The 20,306-nt window shown below is 37.7% G+C and overlaps 1 protein-coding gene across 3 annotated transcripts in view; it reads left to right on the forward strand.

The window, feature by feature from the left end:
- LOC100889322 (NADPH oxidase 4) overlaps nucleotides 1-20,263 on the forward strand; it is a 44,535-nt gene extending 24,272 nt beyond the window's left edge. For all 3 annotated transcript variants that reach the window (XM_030995234.1, XM_030995235.1, XM_030995236.1), the window contains exons 3-18: nucleotides 816-911; nucleotides 6,494-6,604; nucleotides 7,521-7,602; nucleotides 8,447-8,544; nucleotides 9,478-9,505; nucleotides 10,370-10,442; nucleotides 10,945-11,025; nucleotides 13,696-13,906; nucleotides 14,395-14,559; nucleotides 15,154-15,216; nucleotides 15,692-15,752; nucleotides 16,455-16,527; nucleotides 17,081-17,200; nucleotides 18,075-18,195; nucleotides 18,681-18,850; nucleotides 19,214-20,263. In XM_030995234.1, the coding sequence (XP_030851094.1) occupies nucleotides 816-911; nucleotides 6,494-6,604; nucleotides 7,521-7,602; nucleotides 8,447-8,544; nucleotides 9,478-9,505; nucleotides 10,370-10,442; nucleotides 10,945-11,025; nucleotides 13,696-13,906; nucleotides 14,395-14,559; nucleotides 15,154-15,216; nucleotides 15,692-15,752; nucleotides 16,455-16,527; nucleotides 17,081-17,200; nucleotides 18,075-18,195; nucleotides 18,681-18,850; nucleotides 19,214-19,334 (1,674 nt within the window). In that variant the 3' untranslated portion in view covers nucleotides 19,335-20,263. The remainder of the gene's footprint in view (nucleotides 1-815; nucleotides 912-6,493; nucleotides 6,605-7,520; nucleotides 7,603-8,446; nucleotides 8,545-9,477; nucleotides 9,506-10,369; nucleotides 10,443-10,944; nucleotides 11,026-13,695; nucleotides 13,907-14,394; nucleotides 14,560-15,153; nucleotides 15,217-15,691; nucleotides 15,753-16,454; nucleotides 16,528-17,080; nucleotides 17,201-18,074; nucleotides 18,196-18,680; nucleotides 18,851-19,213) is intronic.
- The last annotated feature ends 43 nt before the right edge of the window (nucleotides 20,264-20,306 follow it).

Genomic DNA, 20,306 nt, shown 5'->3' on the forward strand with positions numbered 1-20,306 from the left:
AACAGAAGCCCTGCACTGTATGAAGGCAGCTTGCGACTAAACTGTCAGTCCAATGGTTTTCTTGTGAAAACTTTCCTTTAGAAAATGATAATAACAATTTAGTATAGGTCTAGACTATATGGCCGTAGTAATCACAAAATAAGCTTTGATTTCATACCTCCATTCACGAAAACTATATCAAAATCGCGGCAATCATGATGGAAATAGGTCTCTAAGTTTGGACGTGGACGCGGGATCGAAGCTTCGTGTGTATCTCTGTGGCTTGTGCAGCTACTACAAAGGATATCCTATAGAAAGATGCTTTACTCGGGTAAGCCCGACCGTGTGCATCGTGCATTTAATACGCAACTTAATGTGAGTTGCTCGTCGTCTGTCGTGTGTCTACGGATGCAATGTTGAATATCCATGAGGTATCTCTGTCGTCATGCATATCATGCATTATGCATGTCGCGTCTGTTTTCGCCCTGGACGTCGACACGGAGGAGGACCTCGGGCGGAGTATAGCCAATTCGCTAGAGTAGACTCTCCCGCGGACGACGGCACCGGGCACCGGGACCCCGAGGGGAGGGTTCAGGAGGAGATAGCTGCACCAACTTCGGTCGGCGATCTCATTAAAAAACAATAGAATACAAAGGCCGGCGGAGACGTCGCGCCCCCCGCGGAGCCTTAGCGTATTATTATTATAGATATTATGTGACACCAGGGAGTGACAAGATTACACCATTTCACAGAAGTTGATGAGATAATTTTGCTTCATATTATTGAAAAACTAAAATTGTATTCACGGTCGTTCTCCTTTTCTCTTTTCCCAAAAGGTATTGTGGGTTCTCATTAATGCTGCAGTGTTCTTCAGTGTTTATTACCACTACAAGTACGAATCAAAGTACTATTACCTCAGGGAAATATTAGGGGTAAGTATTTTTTTTCTCTTTTACCAAAAAAAAATAAAAATCATTTTGTGCTGCTCCTTTTCTCCATTATGCCATGGTCACAACTCCCGCGTCTTTCTGCACGTATATGGGCGCGTTCATGCTTGATTTTGACGGCCAGAATGAGGCATCTGTTACGCGTTTAGTTTAAAACACAATTGCGTTCATGCTCACTTTTGTAGAATCACCGAAAAACGGCGATCACGATCGCCGATCGTAAACTCACAAAAAGATGCGTTTACAATTTGTAAACGCGTTTAAATGGGGTCAACGCACTGACCTCTAGTGAGTCTACGTAGCATGCACAGTGAAGGTTTGCGAATCCAGCTGGAAGACCAATTAAGGCCACACACGGAGAATTGCATGGGGAGCCAGAGAAGTAAGCATGAACACTACATCGTGGAACTGCGATCACGATGAGCGTTTACGATGAGCGTTTCAGATCGCTCATTCTGCCTTCAAAATTTAAGCATGAACGCAGCCTATGTCTACAGCTGTAGTCGAGTCTCCTCGTGAGCGCCCTGCTCCCTTCCAACAAACATACTCCCCCTACCTACAAGACTCCGGTTGCGTTTATCGACCAAATTTTTGGCTAGAATCAGGTTTCTCAAACGTCTTTCTGGCAAATTTAGAAGGTGATAAACGCAAAGCCTTTTTTAAACGGCTTTAGATATGGGCATATCTAAAGACGCAAAAAGGTGTGCTTTGAATGTGACATACAGCCAGAATCACGTTTCTGAGAGATAAACGCAAAGCTGTTTAGAACCTCACATACAAATAGGAATTCCAAGGCTAGTTTCCGGTTCGGAGAAATAGCGCTGAGCAGCTGCGAAGAGACAAGGCCTTTATTGTTAATCGTGAAGAGTCGATAAATGCGACATCCCGCAAATCACGATCGTATAGTTGGGTACGATATGTACATATCTAGTAGCAAGCCCCGATAAACGCGCCCTCCTTGAGGTGAACTCACAGCCCCTGTGCAGGTGCCTTGAGAATGATGTGCGATGTGTTTTTACGACTCCGTAAACCATCGCAAGAAGCTCTTGCGAGGCGTGCAAAGAAGTGCAATAGCTGCACAAAAGTAATGCGTTCATCAAAAAACGTAATCTTTCAAACGTGTTATTCAAACATTTTCAAATTCTCCATTCAGACTTACACTAAATTTAAACATATCTCACATTCTATTTACTCGTTCGGGATCCTGTCATTGGTGCGGAGATTAATGGTAAGATTTTTTGTCAATTTATCGAAGAAATACTCATGTCCTCTCACGTCCTCAGTCCAGTGGATATAGGGTCTGCCATCACTGAGATACAACCTCGCCAAGAATGGCATTTCATCATCTGGGATGTCTTCGAGGAAGACCACGACAACGAATTCAGTCAGAGTGTCACTCACGTGATCCATGGCCGTACGGAACTTGAGTATGAACCAGCGATCACGAACAGCAGCTATGCTGAGCACTACGATGGTTTTGTAACTATGACTCACCACGTAGTCAACAGCATCTAAGTAATGCATCCCCGGTATGAGGTCCGCATCACCAAAGACACTCCTCTGAAACTGCGGAAGCTGTTCTGCGAGAGCTGGTCGGAGATGTTCGCGAATCCAATCTTCGTCATCATCGTAAAATATGACATTCAAGTCAAATTCATAATCATTATGATCCCTAGCGTCTCGCATCACCTTGTAGCCAACGGCTGCCAGTTTGACTAGAAACAGTCTGTACCTCAGCGGCCACCGGTAGTGGTATACGAGAGCGACGATGAAAATCAGACAAATGATGGCAAGGGTAGGCAAACATACGAGGGCGATGTTGATGCTACATAACTCTCTAGGATCGAAATCAATTAGATGCTTGCCCCGAAGAGGCTCTAAAGAATCCGATGAACAGATTGTTCTGTTATCGTCGTCATCGCCGTCAATGAGGTTAAGTGGTCCGCTAAGCCATTTAGGAAACCAGCTTAGACCACAGTTGCAATCGATAGTGTTCATTGATAGATCTATTAATAACAGAGAAGAATAGAGCGGTTTAAAGGTATTTTGCTCGAGACGTGTTAATCTGTTGTTCGATAGATCAAGAGTTTTTAACTTTCGATTACTCAAAAAGATCGCTCCATCAAGGTACGTCAAAACGTTATCAGCAAGATCAATGCCTGTTAATTGATATAATTGCTTAAACAAATCGACAGGAAGCTGCTTAAGTTTGTTATTTCTTAGTATTAGAACCCGAAGTGATTTCAATCCCGTGAAGGCTTGTGGATGAAGGTTGGAAAGGTCGCAGTCTTCTAGAGAAAGATTTTGTAAAGCGGAAAGTTGTTGCAGGACCCCAGGAGGCAGATCATCGTCTATACCTCCGTTCAAACTATTTTCGCTCAGATCCAAAAACGTAAGGTTGAACAATCCGTCTAAAAGAGATGCATTCCCGCCTGACCACCACAGGTCATCAATCCCAATTCCAATGTTTCTCATCTCCAAATGTTCCAGGAGATCTACATTTTCAAAGGACGACATTGGATTTATGAACCAAATGTCGTTTATCATATCATTTAGGAAAAATGATGTTATGCTTGGGATCATCAACTGAAATACCTTGATATCGCATTGTGACAAATCAATGCTTTGAATGCTTTTCAGTTCCAAAAAAGATGTTGTCCAGAAAAATGTGAGCAATTCGTTTGAGCGCAAATCTAAAAGCGTTAGATTATGCAAACCCCGAAATGCAGATTCTGTAATTGTAGTCAAGGCATTTCCGGATAAGTGTAACTCAATTAAGTCTATTGTCCATGAAACATTGACCGTGTTTATATCTTTAATATGATTATCTTTTAAGTCTAACATTCTTAAATTGTGCATGCCCTCAAAGAAATTTGGTTCTATTGTAACTATACCGTTGCTCTGAAGATTAAAGTGTCTGAGCCTTGTCAGACTCGAGAAGACGAAAGGATAAGGGGCACTTAGGTGAGTCGAGCTGAGGTCGAGTAGTCTAAGAGAACAATCGCGCAGTGGATCAAATAGATCTTTCGGAACGACTCGCAAATCAGGGCCTTGCGTGAATGTAACATTCTCTATCACTGAACGGGAGATACCGATGAATATGTCTCTCAGTTCCTCGATTGTAAAAGCGTTTTGACCTAGTATCAATGATCTGACACGGAGCAATGCAATTACGTTTGGATCCACCGATTCGGTGAGGGACATTGACACTTTTAGAACCAGAGTATCAGAGTTGCACACGAAGTTAAAAGCATCTTCTGTGAAGCCTTCTAGCGTGCTATAACTCAGGTCGACATTTCTTGCTGTGCCACATGAGCTTATGTTTATGACGGTGAGAAAATTGTAACTAAGGTCCACAGTATCCAAATTTCGACTCCATTTTAGAATATCATTAGGGATCGAGCTCGAGTATAATTGAGACACATCTAAGTGCGACAGCTTTCTTGCCCATCTGAGGAGGCCTCTTGGAAGCACAACTTGAGAATTATGTGAAAGGTCCAAGTGGGTTAAATCCTTGAGAGGATGCAAAGCTGTTGATTCTATTACCCTAATGGCGTTGAAGGAAAGGTCCAGAATGGTGACGAGAGGATATCTTCTAAAGGAGGAGCTCAGGAGAGATGTGATGTAGTTATACGTAAGGTTCAAACCCTCGATGTCCTCTGGAAGATGTTGGGGCACATAATATAACCCTTGTTTGATACAGTCAACGTTCTTTAGTTCTAAGTCTGCTTCACATCCCTGAAGAGAAGTCTCCAAATATAAGCTCCTGGAGGAAACCAATGTCGCAACCCCGTGCAAGGTTTGGCTTAAACTGATCACCAAATGGAGAATAAGCAATGGGTGTTTGAAAGCCATGATGACCGATTTCTGTCTGCAAAAAAGGAGAACCATACAAATTATTTCGATTGAAGTACTATGCACGTTCGCTGTTACAGACGTATTGTCTGTAACTTGGATATAGAAAAGCAGTTTTAAGATGGTGTATCCTTTTATTTTTCATTTCCGAAGACGATTTTGTTTTTGAACAAATTATTTCCTTTGTGTTTGCTTATACTGTACATGTAGATTATTCAGCTGAATGTTTTTCATCTTTGAATATCACAACGAACACATAAAAACAAACTTTGTTGTTTAGCAAAATTTAATATAAATGTAGGATAAAATGCATGTTTTTACCTTCGTTTTTCACAGACCTCTGGGAATTGGGGCACCAAAGAAGATGTTTCGTAATGGTCAATATTAAGAGAGTGATGAGATTCCAGCCACGTTCGTTCACGCTGAACAGTCACATTGAAATGAAAGGCCTACTAATTTCCATAAGTAATTCTGTGTGGACAATGTGCAAGTAAAACTGTACTTCAAAGCAAAGGGGAAGATTGGTCGATGAATATGGAAGTGGGAGGTTCGGAGGAGGGCTAGACTTGAACTAATTTGCATGTTTTTGTATCCAATTTCAGTGTATAATTGTCGTAAGCACATGCCGCTTCTTTATTTGCAGAAATTTATACCTGAAGTATGTGAAACTAAACCGATTTATCTGTGGTTTATACTACATCATCTACATGTATATCATTGTGTATTTTGTCTTATGTATTTTCTTTTGTATAGCACCTTGAGTAATTTGATAGATAAGTGCGCTTTATAAGTATTTATTAATACTATTGGTATCAAAATAATTTCATTTAGTTATAACTGTCAGCGCTTAATAAACACATTTTAGTTTAGAAATATTCTTAGCAGAAACAAGGCTTTTTACTTTTGCTTTCGAATTTAACAACCGACATGCATCAAATAGCGCTAGACCATCTTAAATACTTGTCCTTTATGATATTGCCATGCGTGTTGTCAAAATATTTATGCAATATTTCATGTAAACATCTTTTAATTACTCTTTGAAATCAACCAACCAAATTGTCCAGACACGCGATGTGTGGGTACCAGGCGCGTACGCAGGGAGGGGGTGGGGTTAATCCCCCTTTTGGGTTGTTTTATATGTGTTTTTTTTTAGGAAACTCCCCCCCCCTCCCCTTTTTTTTATTTATTCTATTTATTCATTTAATAAATCAAAACAAATCATGCTAATGGGTTACCTAAAAAAGGTGACCTTACCCCCCCCCCCCCCCCCCCCCCCAACGGGGCGAAATGTCGATCCGGCAAATTTTCAAATTTTGGGACCAAAAAAAGAAAAAAAATTGGCCTCTTATAGGCATGGTTCACGAGAAGTAATGATGTTTGTGCACTAATATTTTCGGAACTCACTAAAATTTATCGAATCTTGTAAAAATGTGGTTTTCATGTTATGCTTTAATAAAATATACAAAGAAAGAAGGGAAAAGAGTAAATTATAACAATAACAAAAAAAATATACGGATTCTTATCATTATAGTACAACAATAATTGTTGTCAGAGAGTGCGGATACATTGAGAGTCCCAAATAGGCCAAGTCACTTCTCTGCTCAGATGATGTTATGCATGACTCAGAAAGCAAAACATGACAGAGTATTGCTAAAACATGTAACAAAATAAATTTTACATAAAATGTGATATATTTTGTTTGTGTTTTTCAGAGAACTTTGTGTGTGTCACGCGCCTCTGCTGCTTTGCTGAATCTCAACTGTGCTGCACTATTATTACCTGTATGTAAACACCTGGCTGCGAGACTACGAAGATCAAAACTGGTATGACTGGATGTAAATTATAAGGCAAACTTACCTGGGTGATTTAGAAAAGAGTGGTTGAATCAATTCGTTAGTCAGAGGAGTTATTGAAAGTGTGAAATGAGTATGTAATAACATATACATTTTAAGGGTAAAGGGATGTTGTTGATGTGGCCGAAGAGCCTCGCAATAAAAATGATTCTCTCTAAATTTACCTCAACTGTGTTGCACTCCTACTGTATATACACTAAATGCGAACACCTGGCTGCGAGAGTACGACGATCAAAACCTGTATCATTACTAGTACACTAAAATAAATGTTGGGTTATACTTAATGTGTTGTTCAGAAACGAATCGATTTATTGACCCAAAGCTTTGGAGAGTGAGATTATTTATAAATATTTTTGAGGGAAATGTGGGTGGAGAACATGTTAATGGCAAGATGACAGTTATCTAGCTACCCCACATATGAAAATATGTAGATAGGCCTTATTACATTTTGTGACGCACTTTATATTATTTTGTTTCACAGATTGAGAAAACAAGGTATGGAAATAAAGACTGAATCATATGTAATTATTATACACTAAACTTTGCATATTAGTTAACCTTAGAACTGTCCAAGACGTATTTCCGAAAGTTTAGAAGATAACATTAATTTTGAGAAAAATTCTAAAAAAGTTAGGTTATCACGATTCTAAATTATGCAATACTTTGTCTATTTATTAGTCAAAATTAGCTTTGTGAGGTTACATAATAATGGGCAAGTATTATAATTGTTAAACTTAAAACAAAATATAATTTAAATATTTGTATTGCTCTCTTCAAAACCTATTTGTGTAAACTATGTTCTGTTATATTTTTACGTTTCATTCAGAATTACATGGGGTATATAAATATCTATATTTTGTTTGTATTCTTTTTTTCTTCTTCACAGTCAAGTCGATCAATGAGACGCTGGCTGGATCACTACCGATTTACTCACATCATGTGTGCAGGCTGTGTGTGCATAGGAACAGGTAACCATGGTACCCAGTATACAAATAGTTTGGCATATGTCATGAGATACGGAAAATGGGCTGCCGAGAATCAGAGGGGCGTTAACGTTGTGTAATGGATGTAATACGTTGATTAATAAAGGATATGAGTAAACGCCCTTCTAGTTTTCAAATGACATGATAATGTTGACTTCTGCAATTGATTGACCCAAGTCCCAAGCCAGAAATCAAGGTTATAACGGTATCACCCTCTCTTTTAATAGCAACCGAGTTCAAGTATACATGCATCCGTGTTTTTTTTTCATGGGCAGTGCGGTTTAAAAGCTACTTACACTTCTTGACTTGAGGATCGTACATTATTTGTATTTCGTCTCCCCCTCCCCCCCCCCCCCCCCTCCCCCCCCCTCCCACAAGAAAAGATCTAAAAACGAATTCTGAATACACTTGGGAGGGGCCTCACACATGCTGTTGTTTATAAACGGGGGTCCCATTAATCACTTTAATTCCTATGCCAAATTTAAATATTAAGTAGATATAGTATATTAATTATGATTAAGTAAATATGAAGTAGATATTATACTCTAGAAAAGGAGAATGTACACAAAGTTTTTCTTATTTTAGGATGTAAGTGTAGAGAACCTGGTATCTGCCTCATCTTGTTTTTCTTAGATTTTGTATTTTATTGAATAATCTTTCTCTTTCTCTGTGAATCCAATTTATTTTAGATTTTATTTTGTCATTCTGCTTTTCCTCAATGTTTTTGCGCCTTAAAAGCGTGATTAGTAATCATTAGTAGAAATATGCAAACCGAAGCAGAACAAAATTTGTGCACTGACGTCTTTTTCTTCCTCTGTTCACATAATAGTTATTCATTGTACAGCACATTCGTTCAACGCTGTAAGGTTTTCTACGGGATTCAACAGTGCTTTTCCTGACATCAATATTGCTACTTTTTCAGGCCAGGTATTTCATTAATGTTTGTTATATTACAAATAATTATAGCAACTACCCCAGTCTGTCCAATGTTAACGATGCATGAACGGCATATTTAGTCGTTTTTCGGCCTCATCAGCGCCTTTGATTAGGCAACTAGAGATTTGCGTTTTAAAACATTCCTGGATTTGATTTGACTGGATTGTTTTATCTTATTCGTTAGTATTCTATTGTATACTGTATGCCTACTTACTTGTAAGTTTTGATTATATATGTAATTATTTCTATATATGTTATTATTTCTATATATGTGATTATTTCTATATATGTAATTATTTCTATATATGTCTTTATTTCTACTGTCTTCTACATTTGTAAAGCGCATTGGTATTACCTTCGGTAATTAAATGCGCTATATAAGAGCTAACTATTATTATCATTATTATAAAAACTGATCAGTAGTAGGCCTAAAGGCTATGAAAATTGTTTGAACACGATCACAAGGGCTTTTAAAAGTTAATTTAAATTTTCTTGCGGTCACCTATTGGAAATTGCCAACATTATAATGACATATATTTCATAATCCAATGCCTGATTTATATTAGACGGTAAAATATGGTATTGAAATTTCCATTGAGTTGATTTTTCGAAAATAGTTGTAATCCGGTCACACATGATATTGATATCGCAAAATTTCTAACTATGTTGCGTACACGTTGTCAATATGAAGTGACACCACCGGGAGTGTATAAAATATGAATGTACTTCACGTTTTTAAAAAAATATATAAGGGCTCGCAATTAACATGTATATCATTTGTATAAAATGATATATCAATGTTTATATCATGTTTATATCATGATGGGTATGGACATTTGAAAAGAGCATGGACGTATTTTAGATGAAATAAGGGGTCTATTTCCAATCTATTAAAACAACTTTTTAACCACTTCATTTGTTCAGAATCCATGCACGATGCTGCTATCAACGGGTGAGTTCTCATAATTTCTTCTTTTTCATCATTATTATTGTAGGATAATTCCAGTCTTTGAAATTGCGGTGAAAATGGGTGACTTTTACAATCTACAATAACTTGATGACGGAAAATTGTTACTTTTGTCATGCCTTTTCACCAGCTCAAGCTCATGCATGCGGATTTAGTTTGGTTTCCCTCACCCTATCCATTAGAAAACGCGGATGGCAGAGAACCACAGATCGTGGTATTTTTCGAACCACCGCAAATGCATTCGATGGATAGTTGTCAAAACCTGGTTCAGAAATATAACGTAATGGAGGTCTCGTTTTAATTAATTTCCCACTTTCACTTACTGTTTCAGTGAGGCAAGGGTCAAATCGGGTGGATATCTAATACAACGTGCTTATATAAATAACTTTTCTGTACAAATTTAAAGTCTTATCACGGATCATACTTAAACGAATAAAAAACTGCTAATCTAAGTTTTAATTTAACACAGTCAAGTTTTGTTGTATTGAAGAAAACGGACTGTCTACTTTTGGAACATACCTTGCACAGTGTTTAAAAACTAAAGAACCACATGCAGGTTCAACAGTGGACGGTCTTTAAATATCCTTCCCCAAACTTTAAGTCACTATGAGCATCATGTTTGGCCTTAATGGCTTCGACTAGATTTGCACATTACAGCTAGGGCCCTGTCTTATAAAAAGTTGTGATTAATCCCAATCAATCGCAAGTCCTCTAATCATTCGCCAGTTTGCAGTCCCCCGTTTTTAATGTACATAGTTTCGATTGACTAACTTTTTTAAATACTGGATCCTGATCTTTTAAATTTCCATTATTACAATTCGTCTCACATTCTCTCCATTTCTTTTATAGTGGCTGGAATAACTGGTTCCTGTATGCTGTGTATACTTATATTTATAATCATCACATCGCTGCCTTGTTTTAGGTGAGTAAAACAGAGCCATTTTTCACAAAATTTTGCACAATATATATGATCTTGATTCACTCCTAATGTTGTCAATAGTATAGGAAGATAATCTCACGCCCTGATTATACAAACCTCCGTAAATGTATGCATTAACCTTTATTCCTTGTTTTTGAAAAATAAAGAAGGTGTAAAATGATGATCATCAAGGCATGTTCTTCGATTCGACATAAAGACCAATGAGGATGAAGAAACACTTTTTAGTCATATTTTTAGGAATAGTGAGGGGGTACATCAAACATAAGATATACTCTTTATTTCTTCATCATTGGGGGAATTGCCCCCCTCCCCCCTTCCACCACAATTTGTGTTCCCTCTTTTATCCTGCATCTCTTACAACGGCCAATGAGAGATGAAGGTGATGTAGTCCCGTACTGCTTTGCAATAGTTTCAAATATAATTGGGCCTATAATATTAGGCCTACCATTGTTAATTATTTTCTTGTTTGTAATGTCCTTTTCAGACGGGAAAGACATAACGTATTTTGGATGTCACATCATGCTTTCTTAGTCTTCTACATTCTACTATTATGCCACCCACTTGGGTAAGTATACAACGTCTCCTTTCGGCAGTAAATTATACTCCAATAATTTTGTTTATAAGTTCTTAAAAATTAATAAAACACATAAAGAACACATCTTTGCTGAATCCATTTAAATTTTACGTTGAAAGACAAAATGTACTCGTTTGGCAATATATTCTGAGTAATTCAATTGCAGCACTGCAGCAGGTTCTTAAGATTTTATTAAAACATGATACATTTCATTAATGTATTTATTTGTTTAGATATTTTCTTCCTGTAGGGTAGTTTCATTTGTGCCAATAAAAGAGAAATTTGATAGTCTGCTGTTTTGGAAGCCATATACTACCTTAAATGAATTGCGATCAAATTCAGTCTACATTTTAATTCAAATTACATGTTTTTTTCAGTGAAATTATGAAAATGTGTTAAGGGTCACAATATCTGTTTCTAAACCGGTACCAAGTCACAGGCGCGGATCCAGGATTTCTTAGGGGAGGGGGCCCAATTTTTTTTTTTTTGCTCCCGAAAATTTGAAAAACGCGCCGGCCGAAAAGTCGCTCAGTGGGGGGGGGGGGGGGTACAGAGCACATTTTTTTTTTTTTTTTTTTTTTTTTTTTTTTTTTTTTTTTTGCTCCCGAAAATTTGAAAATCGCGCCGGCCAAAAATTCGCTCAGTGGGGGGGGGGGGGGGGGGGGGGGGGGGGGGGGGGGGGGGGGGTAGTGAGCACATTTTTTTTTTTTGATCCTCAAAAAAATTCAATTTGCACCCCCCCTTGAGCGCCAGGGGGGGGGGCCCAACCCCCCAAAAAGGTAAAAATCACGTGATTTTACATGATTTTTTTCTCAAGGGGGGGGGGGCCCGGGCCCCCCGGGCCCCCCCCCTGGATCCGCCACTGCCAAGTCACCTCTCTTTCACCCCGTTTTGAAATCAAAACCATATGTTTTCTTCAAAAAGCTTGGTCTCTTTCTCCAATCATATTATTATTGTAGCCACCAAGAGAATATCACATTCGCAACTAATTACATGATTCACGGGGATTCCCTGCGGTGTACAGCTGATTTCTACCGGGTTGACCCGGTCAAATCGACCTTCGTGACTGCGCTGGGGTTCTGGGGCGTGGGGTATATAAAGGCTGCCTTATTTCTGATTTTTCTCTCCTTATTTTTGATAGCTCTACGTTGTGGAAATGTGTGTGCACACAACAATTATTTCGATAATTTAGAATTATTGCATGCATGATTAATTCAAATGTTTATCCACAATGTAAGCCCGCTTCTGAAAAGTAACCTCCGAATACAAAAGTTGTTTTTTGTAATTGTTTAATACCGTTGGTGTATCTTGTTGAAATTCAAATTTCTTTCTCCTCTGCATACGTTGCCTCCATATTATCATTTGTATTGATTGAGAAAAGCTGCAGGAGCTATGTATACTGGTAGAATAATGCAATTTTCTGAATCTTGTCTTTTCGAATCATTGTATAAAGTTAGGGGTTCTGATTTTCAGTGACAATAAAATAAATAGACCTGGAAGCCCCCCCCCCCCTCTCCCTCTCTCCCCTCTTCCCCCTCTCCCCTCTTCCCCCTCTCCCCTTCCCCCACGTGTGTGTTTAATTGCAACCAACAAGTGCCAGGTTGAAAATCGAATATGTGATTTCAGACACTTTGGCGCGTATTTATAATTCCTTTAAATGTAACCGGTGTTTAAGTGCGGTCAAGTCCAGTCTAAATCGACAGTTTGAACCAGAGCTTTAGATATCACTTTCTGCATTTCAGAATACAGGCCTCTGTAATTGATTGCAACTTGCATTTAATGTTAATTTTTCTTTGCCAGAATATCCTTGAGATTTTGTACAAAACCGTTTTATAAGACCAAGTAAACTGGATTGGTAATTCTTTGTCCCCCCCCCCCTCTTTCCCCCTTTCAATCCCACCTTTTCTTTGATATTATTTAATATATTTATTTAACATGATATAAGAGAGATCTGAATGGGGAATTCTGGATAACGGAGTAACAAAGTACTATAGAATGCGATTTCAAATTAATTGTTTAAACTGTAATCCATTCATAAATCCGTGGAGAATTGTTTTTAATTGGTATTAATGTCCTGGAAGAAATATCATTTATTAAATAACATGGAACATTACTTCTCCATTTTCAAGAAATCCGGCTGACAAACTAACATTCGATTTCACTTGGCATTTAATACTGGTTAGGTACGCAAAGCACATCTCCGGGGGGGGGGGGGTTCACTGCATGTCAATTTACCCTTTTATGTGTTTTCTCGTGTGAGCAAGGGTATTATTTCATCGTCAAAATAAACTAGATAGAATTTGACTGAGGGACGGTTATGCGAACATTGGTATTTTCGAAATTCCCGGGAACGGCAGCCCCCCCCCCCCCCCTTTCCCTTCCCGTTCCCCTCGTACGCGCTATATACGCATAAGGTCTGAAGTGGTGGTTTAGTGGGGATTTATTGTCTTTTTATATCAGCCTTACAGATAACAATTAAAGTTTATTGTTTAGTGCTATTGTTTAACTTAACAGTAAAACCAGTGGTTCTACAACACAAATTTCTTTCTCGAGGGATACGAAATACAAAGCCACTATAGAGAGGTTTCCTTTATAGAAAGGTGGCCACTAACTTAAAGGCAGGTTTGACAGTATATCAATATGTCGTTCCTTTAACTACAGTGGAATCTTAAAGGAACAGTGCAACACGGTCAACCACACTCCGGGTTGCGTTTATCCGGATGATCCGCTACCTGAACCGATGTCCGTGAAACCCGATCCAAATGATAGAGTCGAGTACACTAGTCGGATAATACCGCATGCAGAACCAAGTGCTGTGAATTCATCATCTATTTGCAGAGAGAAACCCAGGTTTATTTCACACAAATCTCGGGTAAGACATTAGGGACAGCTTAACTTTAAGAGATATCGCTAGAAAATATTTTGTTACGACTTGCATACTTCATGGCTTAAATATTTTAATTGGGAAGGGGGAATGATTGAAGCAAATATTTCTGCTATTAAGTTGAAGATGAAGATGGAATTATTACCATCAGTGTTACAAAAATATAGACCTGAAGACATACAAATTTTACACTTTACCGACACTGACTTACTACATTTAGGGGGTTATTGATTAAATGGCTTAATTGTCAGAATTCTTAATGGCACAGTGTTCGATACTAAAAAAAACACGTTATAATAAGCCAGTATAAACATCGTCTTGAGTTCACGGCGTAGAGGTAGGCCTAGAGATAAGAATGGTTGCGCAATTTCAATATTCCATTTCAATTTCAAGCGTTTTTTCTTGGCAAACCATAAATTATGATGCATATAATATTTTACGAAATAATAAGACAACCATTCTTCTCTTTTGTACAGACGTGGAGGTTTCTATTGGTCCCAGCGTCTCTCTACATCCTCGATCGTGTGTGGCGATGGATCAAATCTCGCCGTTCGGTCACCATAGAAAATCTCCGCTTCTTACCGGGTGACGTCATAGAATTTCGGCTCCATGTCGAGAATTTTAGCGCTCAACCGGGTCAGGTAATTTCTATACTATATACAACCCGCCCAGGAAACCTCTCGGGAAGGGGACGGGGAATGTATCCCGCACATTTTATTTACTTTGAGGAAGGGGGTAACTTTTCTTTTTACAACTGGCAGTTTGACAGCCACCAACACAGTGGATGTAATAACAGATTTTAATGGTTTGTATTTTTATTTCGAATAACATAACAAGTTCGTTGTCTGACGTCAGGAATCTAAACTCCTTTTTATTTTGTTACCGATCGGGAGTTTTATGGTTGCATGAAAACATTATAATAGATAGCTTAAGACTCGTTCATATTACGGTGCGTTAAACCGCCAAATAAAATATGTGTAAAAGAATGGCAACTGTGCGTATTCACTAAGCTCTGTGCTTTATCATTCAAAAATGCGAAGGGTATTACATTTACGTCATCATAAAAAAAAAACGCCGCGATTTTACCACGTCATTTCTGAACGAGGCTTTAGACTTCAATGTTACAAAAATTGGATCTGTGCAAAATTCGTGGATGGAAGTTAGCTATGAATTTTTAACTTATTAAAGATGTTTAGGTATTATCTCTTTTCCTTTTCTCTCTCTATATATTTCAGTACATCCTCATCAATTGTCCCGCTATCTCACGATTAGAATGGCATCCTTTCACATTGACTTCGGTAAGTTATACACTTTCTCAGCACACTCTACCACTGGCGTTTTATATACAGAAACACTAAAGTCGGGGCGGGGGGGGGGGGGGGGGGTGGGGAAGCACATGGAAGTTAAAATTTCTTGGAGGAGGGGGCACACCTGTCTTACTAGATGGATGAAAACTCTTGAGATGGGGAGCGTGTCGGAGTGGTCGTATCGTCTCATTTACTTTGCTTACCCATTCTCTTTAAAGTGTTCCCTTTTCCCTTTATTCGGCATTTAATTGTAGGCACAAACGCCCCACTTCCCACCCACTGATTAATGCTACATCGTTTGGAAGGGGGCGTTTGTGACATTGTGTCTGTCAAATTCCACGGTAGATAGAGGACGCACGCAATCTGTATTCTTGTTAGAGAAATAATGGCAAATTATATCGTGGAGTAGATAATTATACATTCAAATTAATTGATTTCTTTGTTTTGTTTTCTTTTAATTACACAGTGTCCGACTCCTTCAAACCCATCGTTTAGTTTGCAAATGAAAGCATGTGGAGACTGGACAGGTATACCCAATAACAAGCCACAGAACAGCTTCCTACAAATCGGAAGACTTTGGAATTCGGGAAATATCGCTATAAGCCTGAGCTTTAAATCCTGAGCGATAAATCCTGAGCTCCCAAACCATAGGATTGTAAACTGCCGCAAAAAAAAAAACGTCGGAGTTGTTCAATATATTTTTAAAATGTAAATGAATGACAAGTGAGCAGAACAAAGGACTTGCGTTTATTCACTGAGCTCTGTGTAATATGATACAAAGATATGAAGCGTTTAACTCTTTGAAGTTATCATACAAAACTCCTCAGCGGTATTGCTGTGACATACCTGAACGAGCCTTTAATCGTACGGTTATCACTAAATGTAGCGAGACATTTTGCAACCTATTTTTGAAAAAGAAAATATTATTTAACGGAATCGTTTCAGTATTAATGTCCATTTTATTAAGTGAAATGAAAATTGTTTAATGTTCTGCAAACACATTTTAAAAGATAGATCACTTCCATCTTTAATTGAAAAGTAACACATCTCTCAATTCTATATATCATTTTATTTACGAGTAACCGAGCAGTATTTAAAAAGTGCATGTACTTTGTGGGGCATCATCCAATGGTAATCTATCGCTAACATTTGCATATCTTATTTTCAGATTTCTTTCATCAACAGGAAATTTGAAGTGATATTTATAATTTGTCTCGATTTTATTCCAGATTTATTTCGTCAGCTTCTTCAGGAAAGGTTAAAGACATCACATGGAGATGATCCTTACATGAGCATGCCAAAGTAAGTCGTATCAAACTCCTCTCTTCTAAAGCGGGTGTCTCAAAGGGGCTTACTAGAATCATCGCGTCGGATCGGGTGGTGGTGCTTTACGACCTTATGTAAAAAACATGCCCCTTTATTCACAAATTGTTAAGGGTAATGTTTGTGAAATAAACCACTCTCGTCTACAAAATGGTCTTGTCCAATTCACCTTCAAAGTAAATCAAAGAATGACCCGTGAAAATTGCTGAGTTCCATAACAAGTTTAAATTCTTTGTAGGCTTTTTGATCAGGGCGTTTTGGCTGTTATCACGAAATTGCCTGATAAAAACAATTGTGAAACCTGACGATTCGATCCACCAACAAACAGACAGTTCAAGATGATATATATTACTATAAATATTTCTAACACGACATATTTTGAATTGCGCAAAGATTCAAATACTTGACTCGTCGATTAAACTGTTAGTGGAATATTTGTGTATCATCTCGCCCTGTTTAAATGAAACTAAAGATGAATATATTAATTTACATGACTTGTAGTTAAGAAAATAACTTTTCTCTCGCTTTTCAGAATTCTGATGGACGGACCTTTAGGTAGTGCGAGTGGTGATATATTGAGGTATCGAGTGAGTGTTTGCATAGCCGGTGGTATCGGCGTGACACCATTTGCTGCTATACTTAATCACCTTGCGTAAGTAACGTTGATAAGATAAGTATCAGGAACGATCACCTTATTGTTACAAACTCCATTATACTATCTTATTCCTGCGGGGTTGAAAAGGATTCATTTTCAACTGAAGCACGTTTTTTTTCGAATTCACTCCGCTCCAGATTATATTGGAACCTTCCAAAATAGTAGCCCTTTTCAGAAACACGATCGCAGTTACTTTCGAAAAATCAACTCGTAGGCGATTTCAATGCCTATCATAATAGCTGACTAAATGCGATTGTGATGTCCGCACATTTCAGTAGGTGATGAACATAGCCTCAATCAAAGTGCTTTAGATGTAATTTCTCGAAGCCTTGCAATATGAGTGTTGATTCCTCTTTTTTGGAGGTGAAACGCAACTGTCGAAAGTGTAGGCGTCAGCTTATGATGACATTGATAAAACAAATTACAGAAGATAGTGTTTTTACAAAACACCAAAGCTACATTATAATCAACATATGTTGCTGATGTAAGGTTAACAATAATCTGTCGACCTACTTCAGAAATCAATGAATGTAATCAACGTTTGAATCTTTATCAGTTGCTATATATCCTTTTTCCATGTATGTTCACTTTTTTTTATGGGTGTGTTGGTTTGTTGTTTGAATGATTCAGTTGATTTACCATTCTTGGTATCAATTTGCGTTTTGCTCGCGCTTTTCGTATACATATCCCTTAACTGCGAGGAGCTGTTGAGATTGAAACCATCCTGTTTACCTTTTTTTTTTTTTTTTTACTGAAGGTTTGTTTTTGCTTTGTTCGTTTGTTTATGTGCTTGTTTGTTTATTTACTAGGTTCATTTATCAATATCCATGTCATAAATATGTATGATTTGCTTTGCGCTGTTTACTTTCAGGTCCCTCGGCTGCGATGAGCTGTCGAGACTTAAACTTTCTCGCTTATATTTCATCTGGATCTGTCGAGATGAAAGTCATTTCCAGTGGTTCACTCAAACTATCAACTCACTGCAATTAAAGGTACTAAGAGAAATCATCATTATTGTGAACGTTTATATTTTCAGTTAATACAAAGATATCCATTGAAGTTTATTTTATTAATTTTCCGTCAAACCTATATTTTACAATCTGGTACAGTTCTTTGAAATATTGCTTGATTGTGGCATAGAGAGTTTAGGCATTGTAATCGTTTTGTGATTCAAATTCTAGTGAATTTGTTTAAATCACGAGTTTCATTTCTTGTACAAGCAAGAGTTTCATAGTTCATACTTTCAAAATTTAGTGAAAAGGTCTCCCTGCCTCAAATATCACAATGTTGCTGAAGCATCCACAGTCATTTCGTGGGACAATAAGTTTAGGAGCAAACGTAGAACTTAAAATTGTGATTTTGTTTTCTTCAATTGTATCGTAAAGTACGGATTGCAATACATGTGCCGTACTCTGTCATTATCTGCCTTTCTCTCTCCCCGTCTCCCCATTCTCGATGTACCCCCTTCGACCTCCAGTTATGGCAGATGAACCGACCCGACTTCTTAAATCTTCGTTTACACACGACTGGTAATATATCAAAGAGCGGCTGGTCAGAGTCTACCGACACTCAATTATGCTGTAGTATAGGACAGGGACGTCCAAATTTAAAAGATATTTTGAATGACGTCACAATATGCAATCCAAAGTGAGTATATTCGCATTGCAACCAAACTGCATCAATGGAGTTAGTGCTTTGGAAAAAAATAACGTAGTAAGCTAATCTTAAATCGAAAGTTTAACGTATTTTCATGAATATATTCTGTCACATCACAATTTTTCGGTTCTCATGTTTATTTAATAAGATAAACCAACATTCATTTTTAAAAATGTAAAAACTCATCCAAGAAAAAAAACCCAGATTTTTCTTTGTTAATTTGTTTCCTTGTGAAAGTTTCTTTTTGGAATTTAAAGATGTCGACAAAATAATACATTCACCTTTTCCATTTCCAATTTTCCTCATGATATTTTTCTTTCTTATAATTTATCACATTCCTTTATTAATCAACAGACAGAATATTGGTGTGTTCGTCTGCGGGCCAAGGAAGATGACGTCACGCGTCCATCGATTGTGTAATCGCCTCAACAGAAACAAAGCACAATTGCATTTCAACCAAGAAAGCTTTAGTTGATGATTTGAAGTGTAAAATGTGTCAGTGCCACTTGTAAAGTCAATAGCTTGCTTTTCATCCATGTCTCTGAAAATGGATCAGAAGGTCCAAGTTCTAATGTATATCCTAATTTTTCATAATTACATAAAATGTACTTTTGTGTACGTGAACAGCGACGATCTGGTATTTCTATGTCGCATTATCTTCCATCTTTATTGAAAAAAATGCAAGCAGAATTACGAACTTGGTGCTATTTCACATGCAGCTGTTATTCTTACCATCATCAATAGTCAACCGATGACGTAATAATGGTGTTTCGAATTGTGTTATTTAACGGACGATGATTTGGCAGTGATTATAAAAATGACATTGATCCATGCAGTGTGCAAGGATTGACTCGATTTTCAGTTAATAAGCCAAGACTCAACACGGTGCTGCTCAGTTAACTTTTGCCCCAATGACATAGATATTCAAATATTCTAAACATACGATCAGTGACGATATGAGTTGTCATTCATTATGCTCGGTCAATTAAGGGAAGTTGCGTTCATTTTTATCGATCCGCAGATGGCAATATTAACATGAAGATGCTCCTAATGAGCAAAATGTGCCCCATGTTCTTATGTTCAATTTTATATATTTCATTTCATTAAATAGATTGTAAAGAGACTGGGGGTCTCTTGTCAAAATGAATTAAAGTCGGTAAAACCTGGAGGAGAGACCGCAGGATCGTAGTGACTAAGTTCGCTTTCTTATTCTTATTCATCATTAATGATATTGAAGTCATCTGAATGTCTAAATAGATCGCGGTAGATTACAAGGATTGTATTTTTACTGTCGTAATGCAGACTTTTTATGTCACATTTTTAAAGAATTTGATGGTGAATGAAAGAAATTAGTAGTCCTGGGGGTGTTTCACAAAGATTTTTAAGTTGAACTTATCTCTAAGCATCGTTAGCATCTTTGAAAAGATTTTGTAAAAGATTTTTTTAA

The sequence above is a fragment of the Strongylocentrotus purpuratus genome, unplaced genomic scaffold (genome assembly GCF_000002235.5).
Source record: "Strongylocentrotus purpuratus isolate Spur 01 unplaced genomic scaffold, Spur_5.0 spur5_scaffold_21, whole genome shotgun sequence".
NCBI classification, from domain to species: Eukaryota; Metazoa; Echinodermata; class Echinoidea; order Camarodonta; family Strongylocentrotidae; genus Strongylocentrotus; species Strongylocentrotus purpuratus.